The sequence below is a fragment of the Schistocerca cancellata genome, chromosome 9 (genome assembly GCF_023864275.1).
Source record: "Schistocerca cancellata isolate TAMUIC-IGC-003103 chromosome 9, iqSchCanc2.1, whole genome shotgun sequence".
Lineage (NCBI taxonomy): Eukaryota > Metazoa > Arthropoda > Insecta > Orthoptera > Acrididae > Schistocerca > Schistocerca cancellata.
The window spans coordinates 140,177,643-140,190,311 of record NC_064634.1 but is presented as its reverse complement, the minus strand read 5'-3'; the positions used below and the strand labels follow the sequence as shown (position 1 = coordinate 140,190,311).

Here is a 12,669-nt window from a genome sequence, read left to right as displayed (position 1 = left end):
GTTGCTCGAGATCCAATGAGTGTTAGCAGAATATGGAATCGGTGTGTTCAGGAGGGTAATAAGGAACGCCGTGCTCGATCCCAACGGCCTCGTATCGCTAGCAGTCGAGATGACAGGCATCTTATCCGCATGGCTGTAACGGATCGTGCAGCCACGTCTCGATCCCTGAGTTAACAGATGGGGACGTTTGCAAGACAACAACCATCTCCACGAACAGTTCGACGACGTTTGCAGCCGCATGGACTATCAGCTCGGAGACCATGACTGCGGTTACTCTTCACGCTGCATCACAGCTTGCGATGGTGTACGAACCAGGGTGCACGAATGTCATTTTTTCGGATGAATCCAGGTTCTATTTACAGCATCATGATGGTCGCATCCGTGTTTGGCGAGATCGCGGTGAACGCACATTGGAAGCGTGTATTCGTCATCGCCATACTGGAGTATCACCCGGCGTGATGGTATGGGGTGCCATTGGTTACACGTCTGGGTCACCTCTTGTTCGCATTGACGGCACTTTGAACATTGGACATTACATTTCAGATGTGTTACGACCCGTGGCTCTACCCTTCATTCGATCCCTGCGAAACCCTACATTTCAGCAGGATAATGCACGAGCGCATGTTGCAGGTCCTTTACTGGCCTTTCTGCTTACAGAAAATGTTCGACTGCTGCCCTGGGCAGCACATTCTCAAGATCTCTCACCAATTGAAAACGTCTGGTCAATGGTGGCCGTGCAACTGGTTCGTCACAATACGCCAGTCACTATTATTGATGAACTGTGGTATCGTGTTGAAGCTGCATGGGCAGCTGTACCTGTACACGCCATCCAAGCTCTGTTTGACTCAATGCCCAGGCGTATCAAGGCCGTTATTACGGCCAGAGGTGGTTGTTCTGGGTACTGATTTCTCAGGATCTGTGCACCCAAATTGCATGAAAATGTAATCACATGTCAGTTCTAGTATAATATATTTGTCCAATGAATACCCATTTATCATCTACATTTCTTCTTGGTGTAGCAATATTAATGGCCAACTCGCCCCTAAATTACTAAGTTTTAACAAAATTTCGGAGATCAGTACGGTGCTGGTATATGTCAACTGACTTCAGTAAGCAATTAAAAGGGAGCATTCTTCAGAACTTCAGTACGTTCCACAAACTCACACACTAACGGCTCACGATGCTGAGAATCAAATGTGTGATCAGGCGCACAGGCATTTCAGATTTCGCACAAGCGATTACTGAGTCTTGATCCTGCAGTCATAAATAGAACAAACTAAAGCGAGAGTAAATCACACTTTCCGAGAAGCGCATATTTAGACCACCATGTGCTGAAAGCAGCCTTTCTTCTACTGCTACAGGACGTCGTTGACGTATCGCAGGTGTTGCAGTCGCCGTTCTTGGAAGGTCGCGAAGAGTGAACCGGAGACGGGCAGCTTTCGATTGCAGATGTACCGAGATCTCCTGCCAGGACAACGGACGTGACTGCAGTGCAAGAACGTTTTTGCCGAGCGCACTTCTTGACGGCGTGCCAGATGCGTGGAAGGTCGCTGCTAATCCCAACGTGATGATTGAAAATACAGCGTGTAATTATTCCACGCATCCCTTGTAAGTGGAGAACGCACCGATGGAACACGTTGCCAGAGTTGAAGTATGTCTCGTCTGGAACCAGCCGTTTACCTACGAGGACGGATTGAGACACTGCAATTACGGATAACAGCTTTGAAATGCGTGGCTTTCCTAATGGTAATATTTTTCTCCCGATTGTCACTTTGCTTTTCCAACGTTTCCCTCCGCCGCAAACGGCTGAGTGCAACAGGATAAAGAAATGTAAAAGATTGAGACATGGAATTGACAAATTAACACGGACGTTCAAACTTTTACGAAACTTTTTCTCGTTGACACCCGCCACAAAATAATGAACGGGAAAAAGTTTATCTCTCTGCTATATTTTCGCTATTCAAGTAGTAGGATTTCATCAGGCATAATGTTTCAGTTTATTACTGATATACTACTATCTGTATTCGCGACACATTTTGCTGACGGTATGCACTGGATGCATCTGCAAAATTATGTCATTGTATGCCACATAATTCAGGAGATACAAGGTCGTAGAAATGCACATGCATGAAAAATTTTTGCTTAAAATGGTGCCAAAATTATCCAGAATATACCCATCCCGTGTTTGATAATGACAGCGATTAGCGACGACCAACAAACTTTAAAGTTTATTGGGTTGGTTGGGTTGCTTGGGGGAGGAGACCAGACAGCGAGGTCATAAAGTTTATTCCAAACCTTTTTCTTAACGTACCTCACTTACATGTTTAACGTAAAACATGTAACACATTAAGTTATTTGTAAAGTAACTTGATATTTGAAGGCGTTATGTACGTGGGAGCTCGATTCCTTGAAGAACTGGGCGCGGAGGATTCACTGATCTTAAACAAAGACTAAGAGTTCATTTTGGCAGCAGTGGAACTTCACGGATGCTTGTGTATATGTCAGTGTCACATGTGGTACTATTTCCCGCTACCATGTGCCTCACTGATTTCTAGATCGTGACTTCCATTGTCAAGATGCGGAAAACCTTCCCATAGCTGTCGTCAATATCACAACGATAATTGTTCTTACTACTCCGTTTTGATGAATTTTGTTTGAGGAAAACTGTCATTGATTTTATTGTGAAAGCAAAAAACTGCGTTGAGAGCAGGCTTTAATTCGACGTTCGTTTACACATGTAATGTTTGAAAAGCGCTGGTTGTAGCTAAATATGTCCTACTAGTGTCTCCTCTGTCGTAATTTCGGTTGTGTCAGGTGAAGATCAGAGGGGAGAAACGGTCAGTTTGTTTACACTGGCCGTCGTTTTAAAAGCGTCCATTCGAAAGCACGTGCGAGGTGCCTCTTCTAATTAGCGCCTGTTGATTCGGCAACCGTTTTCACACTTTCACTGCCACAACGCTGCCAGCGCCAACACGCATCGACTCGATAGTCACATTAGTCGGTCTCTCATCCCTTCTACTGGAATCTGATGGAGATCAGCATTGATGCTAGAAGAACTAAGCCAAGACAATTTATATATAAAATGATCTTCTAGGGATGAATAAGTTATGCATAAGGCAATAAAATTTGTAAGTAGGCTGTTTAGGTTCTTATATTGGTAACGCCGCCGCCACGTAGCGCTCTCTGTATGAAAATCACTGGCTGTGCTGTGTGCAGTCTGTGGCTAGTTTGCATTGTTGTCTGCCATTGTAGTGCTGGGCAGCTGGACGTGAACAGCGCGTAGCGTTGCGCAGTTGGAGGTGAGCCGCCAGCTGGATGTCATGAACTGCTACATATATTATGACTTTTGATGATATTAAGGTAAATACATTGTTTGTTCTCTATTAAAATCTTTCATTTGCTAACTATCCCTATCAGTAGTTAGTGCCTTCCGTAGTTTGAATCTTTTATTTAGCTGGCAGTAGTGGCGCTCGCTGTATTGCAGTAGTTCGAGTAACGAAGATTTTTGGTGAGGTAAGTGATTTGTGAAAGGTATAGGTTAATGTCAGTCAGGGCCATTCTTTTGTAGGGATTTCTGAAAGTCAGATTGCGTTGCGCTAAAAATATTGTGTGTCAGTTTAAGCACAGTCATGTATAATTTTCCTAAGGGGACGTTACATGGACTACAGTGGGTCTGCATCTTTGATGGCCCACCAATACCATTATTTCTACAAGAACCGCAGTGGGTCTGCACCTCTGGTGGCCCACCAATACCACAATCTCTACCAGGACTACAGTGGGTCTACTCTGTGATGACCTACCTACCAATATTCATCAACTTCGACTGACACTACGGTGGGTTTGCTCTGTTGTGGCCCATTACCTGTCTGCATGTCAAGAATCAGCACTGTCTTTCCGTTGGAAGGACAACACTACTTCTTCAAGAGTGCATGGAAATCCACTACTTCTGTGTGCAATTTCTTTTACTAATGAGACTTTGTGAAAAAAAACTGTAATTACTATTATGATGAATGATCAGGACTATCTTTATGGACTGTGAGAAAATTTTAGCTTTTGATCAACATTGTATCAATAAATGTGTGCATTTGATATCTTTGTTATTGTAATTATGAAAAATTTTATCAAATCATTATTGGCCACTGCCCAAAACAATTTGTAAAATTTTTTGTGGGGAGCATGGGGCTATGTAAGTAGGCTGTTTAGGTTCTTATATTGGTAACGCCGCCGCCACGTAGCGCTCTTTGTATTAAAAATCACTGGCTTAGCTGTGTGCAGTCTGTGGCTAGTTTGCATTGTTGTCTGCCATTGTAGTGTTGGGCAGCTGGACGTGAACAGCGCGTAGCGTTGCGAAGTTAGAGGTGAGCCGCCAGCAGTGGTGGATGTGTGGAAGGAAATGGCGGAGTTTTGAAATTTGTAAGACTGGATGTCATGAACTGCTACATATATTATGACTTTAGATGATATTAAGGTAAATACATTGTTTGTTCTCTATTAAAATCTTTCATTTGCTAACTATCACTATCAGTAGTTAGTGCCTTCCGTAGTTTGAATCTTTTATTTAGCTGTATTGCAGTAGTTCGAGTAACGAAGATTTTTGGTGAGGTAAGTGATTTGTGAAAGGTATAGGTTAATGTTAGTCAGGGCCATTCTTTTGTAGGGATTTCTGAAAGTCAGATTGCGTTGCGCTAAAAATATTGTGTGTCAGTTTAAGCACAGTCATGTATAATTTTCCTAAGGGGGCGCTTCAAATTATCAGAAAGACTTCAAGCTTGAAGATAATGTTTCGATAACACCTTTTGTAAGCTTATGAGAGATTCATAAGTATACCCAACATTTCGACAGAGCTCAAAAAATATTTCCGAAAGGTGAGGACAAAAAATAAACTGGATCCTCATTCCAGATCCTATATACGTCACACATTTTGACAACGAAGGTGTTGGTTGGTTGATTTGGGGCAGTGGGTGAAACAACGAGGTCATCGGTCCCATCGGGTTATGCAAGGATGGGGAAGGGAATCGACCGTGCACTTTCGAAGGAACCATCCCGGCATTTTCCAGAAGCTATTTAGAGAAATCAATGAAAATCTAATTCAGGATGGCCGGACGCGGGTTTGAACCGTCGACCTCCTAAATGCGAGTCCAGTGTGCTAACCACTGCGTCAGCTCGCTCAGTAACGAAAGAGTGTTACAAGTAGATGAATAATGTGGTAATTTCCAAGAATGATTGCCTATCGAAGTCATGGGGTCCAAACGATACATATCTAACGTGCGGGCGGGCGTTATGAGTATGTTTACGGTGTTCACTACAGCGACGACAAAAGAAGAGCGTTACAAAAATACTTGCAATAGTGGTCGAATCCTTCTGCTCTGAGTGTCTTGTAGGACTGAAACCCGTCTGTGATGACTTTACTACCAGGCAGTATGAAATGCTGTATCAGACGCACAAAAATGACCTTGTCTCTGGACAATACTCTGACAATGAAACACTTTCGGGACTCTCGTTCTGTTCCACCGAATTCCCAAACATGATCGATTTCACTCTTTGAAGGACGTCCCCTCTGGTTCTCCCTTCTTGCTATGTGAGATTCGTCCACTTCAACAACTTTACTCGGTGTACCAATCAGTACCCTGTCGTTCGTCGCTATCACATAACACACTTCTCTGCAAAATCTGAAATAGTCGCACACGGTATTAACAGATAAGTCAGTTTCCGATGCTGTTGCTTGCAAGTTGTAGTCTCGAATGCAGCAAGATAGAAGAATTACGCTGGTCTGGGTGGATAGTTTGGAAGAGCCGAACCATGTATTCTTCCTCATACTCGTTCGTTTTCCGCACTGTCTGCAATAAAATTGTAACGTTATTTCAGCATCTAAACTCCTCTTACGATGTTTTACACACTTCGCACACCATCACAGTCTATACAGTCCCTCCTTTCCTAGTCCAGTAGTACTCCATATTTGCGACAAAACGTCAAACAATCTTCTACACTGGATAAACATGGAATTAGATTTTTCCATGTGAGAGAATCCGCCGAAGAAACGTCAGGAACACCACAGATCCCACTCGATACCGACATAAATCGTCTGGGTTTCCCTACAAACTCACAAATAATTCGTGGATTAGTTTCTTTTTTATCCAGTACTATAAAAAAAGTGTTTCAGAATGATTCTTGCCTCTGCTTGTCATATCAGTGCGTAACAAACAGATGCATCAGCCAGAGGCAAAGAATGTGTACCACAAACACATACAAAGTACAGAAAAATTGTTAATTTTATAATCATAACACATTAGTAACAAGCATGGTCCTTTCCAGATGCACACCTAATCTTTTCCTATGAACAATCTTGACTAACCAGCCACGCTAAGATTTACAGGTGTTCATTGAAAGCATAGCAAAAGGCTGCATGGTTATGTAGTTTTGCCGCGCAGAATATGTTTTTAATTATTAACCGGAGATTAAATACCCTATTTTTCTCTCTATATCTATATCTGTACCCTAGTCTGAAAACTCTCTTGCGGCGTGTGGCAGGGAGTACTTCAGATACTACTTCCATTTCCTGCAAAAGAACAGCTGTTTTAACAGATGATAAGACGCGTATAACAACTTAAATTTGGATCACAAAAAATGGTTCAAATGGCTCTGAGCACTATGGGACTTAACATCTGTGGTCATCAGTCCCCTAGACTTACAACTACTTAAACATAACTAACCTAAGGTATCGCACACATCCATGCCCGAGGCAGGATTCGATCCTGCGACCGTAGCAGCCGCGCGGTTCCGGACTGAAGCGCCTAGAACCTCATGGCCACGGCGATGGACCACAGGAAGGTGATTTAAATCCACCATCTTCAATCATTCAGCCAGTTCGTAAGTCACACAGGGTGATTGTCACTTCCTCGTGCAAATTTGTACCCTTTACAGGGTGTTTGGTTGATAGTACTGGTAAAGAGAAGTGATATGCAAAGCCCAATCGCTTCCAGGATACAAACAAATGTCAAACACATTGTTCCATTCTAACACTTCTGTACGATGAAATAGCAATAGCAATTTTATGTTACAGGTTATCATTACATGATGATGATGAAGTCCCATACTCCATAACAGAGCGTAAGGGACGATGCGGGAGACCCGCACTGCTGTACTAGGCAACGTCCTAGTGCAGGTGGTTTGCCATTGTCTTTCTCCGACCGTAATGGTGATGGATGATGATGATGAAAACGACACCACAACACCCAGTCTTCTCGAGACAGGTGAAAATCTCTGACCCCGCCGGGAATCGAACCCGGGAAGCGAGAACGCTACCGTGAGACCACGAGCTGCGGACTATCATTACATGGGTAATCTATTAAATAGTGTGCTAAATATTCCCAGACATGAAGCACACAAAACGTATGATATCCACATATCACGGAGAGTACTTTCCCACTGGTGCCTAACATCAGATTGAGCCACATACGCTGAAGTCGTTCCTCCAATTTACTGAGGGTAGCACAATACACTTCAAAGATAATCGTTGCACCATGAGGGAGGACATCAAACAGAGTTACCACTTCAGTGTCCCAGAAGACCATCGCCATGAACTTACCGGCTGGGTGTGCGGATTTAAACTTTTTTTCGGACGAGAGGTGGTGTGGTGCCGTTCCAGGGATTTTCTTTTCAGTTCGAAGTGTTGAACAGATGTTTCATCGCCTAAGACGATGTTCGCCAAAAATTATGACTATCAGTCTCATAATGCACAAGACATCCTGCATAGATGGTGCTTCGTTGTTCTTTATGGTTTTCTAATAGGGGGCGAGGAACGAAACAGGCAAACTGCTTTGAATACCCTAGCTGGTGGATGAGTTTGATAGCGCTACCATCGGAGACGTCCAGTTGAGCAGCGAGATGTTTGACTGTGATTCATCGATCACCTCGAATGAGAGTGTCCGCACGTTCCAACAGCTGTGTGTGGACGGCCAGCACGTGGGAGAATGGAAAGGTTTGCGCTACCTTGTTACGACGATGAAAGACGCCTCGCCCAACGACTCACCATGCTTTTGTTCACTTCCAGGTCGTCGAAGACATTCTGCAGATCCTTACGAATATCTGCGATGCTCTGGTTCTCCTCCAAGGAAACTCAGTTTCAGCAACTTGCTTGGAACGCACATCCGTTATAGACGCCATTTTGAAGGTTACGTATAGCGCCGCCACCTATCGGAACTTCATGAAACTGTAGGGGCTGAAGGGGGCATATTCCACGATGTCCCACAACAAAATCGGCGTTGTTCAGTCGTATTTGCCAGAGATAAAAAAACATGCTGCGTTACTTATTGAAACTCAGCCGTATAAGATATAAGGAAATGACTTTAATAGTTGGTTTCCGTAAACGACTCCCGCGTTTTAATTTCGTTTACTCGTCGCCGTGCTTAATTCATGACCCAGTTTCCAATCTTCTTCCACATATTTATTCCGCTGGCCCCTACACAACGTGTGGCGGAGGCTGCGTTCTGTTCATAGATTACCGATATTTTGTCCTATTCCAGTCGCGCATTGAGTGAGAGCAAATTGAGTGACATGCCTCTGTAAGCGTCTTATTTTCTCTTACCTTATCCTCGAGATTCCTATGCAAAGCATGCGATCGTCACGTCAGAATGGTTGCACGGTCTTCTTGAATGCATATAGCTTCTCTGCATTTACGCAACAGAGTTTTGCGAAAACTACGGAGGTTTTATCGAAAGATCCCTGTTTAAGTTTCCCGGACAATACTTTTGCCCTGTTTTATGGAATTATACTGATCTGTTGCGATCCTAGTTGCACGTCTCTGATTTCGATCGACATCAACTGATATGCCACTTCACACATCTACCTCCACATCTACACGAATACTCTATAGTTCACGTAAGACTGCCTAGCAGAGGGTTCATCAAACTATCTTCGGACCATTTCTGTGCCGTTCTACTCCCGAAAAGCGGTTGGGAAAACGAACATTTAAATCTCCCTGTGTATGCTCTGGTTTCTTATTTTATTACGATGATTATTTCTCCCTGTTTAGGTTGACTCAGCAAAATATTTTCGCATACGAAGGAGGACATTGGTGATTGAAATTTCGTAAGAAGATCTTGCCGCAACGAAAACACCTTTGTTTAAATGATTTCCACCCAAACTCGCGTGTTATATCTGTGGTATTATATCTCATATTTCGCGATAATACAAAACGAGCTGCCCTTCTTTCAACTTTTTCGATATCCTGCGTCAATCCTATCTGGTAAGGATCCCATACCGAACGTCAGTACTCCAGAAGAGGACGGACAAGACTAGTGTAGGCAGTCTGTTTAGAAGACCTGCCATTAAAACTCAGTCTTTGGTCCGACTTCCCCGCAAAATTTTCCATACGATCGTTCCAGTATAAATTGTTCGTAACTGTGCACCCTTCGCATAACTTCTGTGCTACGACATTTGAGATGTGGCGACGTGTGTTATCATGAAGCAGTGCGTCCCTTGTCGCGCACCATTCAATAACGGTGGTTTCCGTAGACATGCTGGCCCATACACATTCTTCTATCTCTGATGGATGTCTTTCGGTGTTTCTCCGTCGGCAGCCAAGAAAAGAATAACAGCACACATCTGATAATAACGTCTCCATTGTTCACGTTTCCGCACGTCGGAAAGATACGAATTCGACACTAATCTCTTGCCTAAATGTAGGTGCTTGTTTACCAGCATCGGAGTCGCTCTACGTTGTACATAACTGCAACAACGTCCTCGAGTGGACACTTTTTGATAGTTCCTTATAACTCGCTGGATTGACAGCCTTTAGATGCATGTGATTTGTCACGTAACCGAAATTAACGGATTCATTTTAGCACTCGTGTGTATGACTTCACGATTTTAATGTTTAGAGACGATTGCCAATTTTCGCACAATAAAGATATCTTGTCTAAACCATATTTGAATTGAAACTTCCTGGCAGATTAAAACAGTTTTAATCTGCCAGGAATTTTCATATCAGCGCACACTCCGCTGCAGAGTGAAAATCTCATTCTGGCATATTTGAATTGGTTTTCACCTCAAATTCTGGAACAATGATCAACAACTGGTTGCATTAGCTTTTTGTATGCCATTTCTGATATTGTTGCATTGTACCTTCATTGAACCTTCGAACAAATGTACTACAGAGACTACGTACTTTCACTTTTGGCCTCGTTACTTAGGGTCATCCGTCAATACTTTAACGTCGTAATGTACCCCAGGTGCTCAAAATTAATCTTTTAAATGGATACTATCAGGTTGTTTCCCTCTGGTCTGGCATTATGTACTACATATTCACATTTAAAGAAACGTGTCATTCGTTACACCAAGCAGAAATTTTGGTCAGGTCTTTCTTCGTTTTAAGGACAGACATAATGTCTGCATATATATTCGGAACCTGCTGGAAACTTATAACTGATCGTTTACTGCAGCTGCAGTTGTGATTTGATGTAGGCAGTTGCCGATTACTACTATTGTGAGTCATCTTTAAATGTTTTCAGCATAATCCTGTTGCCGGCCGGAGTGGCCGAGCGCTTCTAGGCGCTACAGTCTGGACCCGCGCGACCGCTACGGTCGCGGTTTCGAATCCTGCCTCGGGCATGGACGTGTGTGATGTCCTTATGTTAGTTAGGTTTAAGTAGTTCTAAGGTCTAGGGGACTGATGACCACAGCAGTTAAGTCCCATAGTGCTCAGAGCCATTTGAACCATAATCCTGTTTAGCCAAAAATTTGCGTGGTGAGACAATGAATACATTAAAATACAAGTCAGTTTTTACCGTAAGATAAAAACGGCAACCAGTCACTGTCAATAATACTGTTTACGAAGAACACATAGCACTGATATTTTCATTCATAGCTAGGCCCTATTACAGTACAGAACTCCTTGTTGTGAGGCAACATCATCATACAGGACTTTCGTCAAAACTAAACTCAGAGTTCATAGCTAATTCTATGTAATTTCAAACGTGAACAGCCCTCTTAGGTTGAACTTGTCAGTTCGAGGCCCATCGCTCCTAACTGACAGTATTATCCTTATAGCGTTACACGCACTTCCTCGACTTGTACAGCTGCTCCAGCATTAAAATACTGTTATAATGTTGCGGCAACTATATGCGGTAGCAAAGACTGTGTATGATGCCGTAACTAAGCTGAAAATGTTTGACGATGGTCCGTAACGGCCGAAAGTGAAAAACGGCCACATTACCAACAGTTCGTTACAATTGTCCAATGACTTTACTTGGATAGGAGATATCGTCTTTGGTCTGCGACAGGAGTCGCGATTTCCTGTCAGGGAAGTCATAGTTTGCAGTAATTGACGGAAACCCGTATACTGATGCCGAAGTAACACCTGGAGTTCCAGAAGCAAGCGTTAGAGGTCATCTACTGTTCATAGTCTATATAACCGATTTAGGGTTTGTTTGCAGATGTGCAATAGAAAATGTTGTTTGCAGATGAAAAAAAATGTTGTTCGGAAGGCAAACAAAGAGTGCGTTTTATTGACAGAACGTAGAAGATGAAAGAAATCTACTAAGGAGACTTCCTACGGTACGCTAATTTGTCAATTTGTGGAGCATTACTGTGAGGTGTGGGATCCTTGTCTCATACGATTGACGGCGAAATGAGAAAAACTTCAAAGGACAACGCATTACGTCTTCTCACGAAAGTGTCATAGATACGCTAAGGAAACTGTGGTGGCAGTCATTAAAACAGGGGTGTTCTTCGTTAGGTTGAGGTACTTACACGAAATTTCAATCACAAACTTTCTCCTCCGGGTGCGAAAATATTTTTTAAATTGCCACCTAAGTGGGGGAAATGAGTATCGTGATCAAATAAGAGAAATCATATTTCGTACGTACAGATTTAGGTGTTCGCTTTTCCTATGGGCTATTCGAGAGTGAAACCGTCGTTCAAACACGAAAGTGTGAATTGAATAATAACAGTGTACATGTGCATACTGTTAGCCAGCAGCATCGTTTGCGAACTGTCTGACAGTGCTGCAGCCCTACCTCCGAGAGTTATAAATGGTCTACGGTTAGCACTGCGATAGAAAAATGTTTGCAGTTCGGCACGGATGAGTCAGGGAGTCTGTGTGTCGTCTGGCGTATCACCGCATGACGGAACTGCATAGGAGCGGCTGTGAAAGTGCCCATACCTGCGTGAGAGCCATTGCTGGAGTCCCCGCGCGCAGTGGCTACGGGCTGTCGGCGGACTGGAGAAACGGTCCGCGAGTGGTGAGTCGACGTGACGTAGCGCGGTGCGCTGCGCTGTGACAGACACCGGAGAACCGCCACTGCGGGGGCAGGGCGCCTCTTGCCGCCTTTAAACGCCCCCCACCCCCACGCCACTCACCACAGACGCGGCCGCCGCCTCCGGAGTAGCCCGGCGTCGGGACGCTCCGGAGATGCTCCTCCTTCTTCGGCGCAAGCTTCCCCCATCCTCACGCAGTGACCTTTCTCTGCCTTGGCACCGTGACCGTCCAGTCAGGAAACAATGGAAGATGCGTACTCGTAGGTTACGGTGCGAGTGCTTCTCTGTTCTGCGGCAGCGTCTAGAATACCGCGCCTCAGTGGACACTGCACGTCCGGCAGCCAGACACATATGACTGTTTATGTGGTAGGAGTGACATCATCATCTGTATTTGTTGATGTTGCTGCTGTAAAG

General features: G+C 43.9%; 1 protein-coding gene across 1 annotated transcript in view; it reads right to left on the bottom strand.

Annotated features, from left to right (window-relative positions):
• The window catches only part of LOC126101234 (protein lethal(3)malignant blood neoplasm 1), a 151,964-nt gene extending 139,521 nt beyond the window's left edge, over positions 1-12,443 (bottom strand). The window contains exon 1 of the mRNA XM_049911923.1: positions 12,358-12,443. Within this exon, the coding sequence (XP_049767880.1) occupies positions 12,358-12,443 (86 nt within the window). The remainder of the gene's footprint in view (positions 1-12,357) is intronic.
• Between the last annotated feature and the right edge of the window lie 226 nt (positions 12,444-12,669).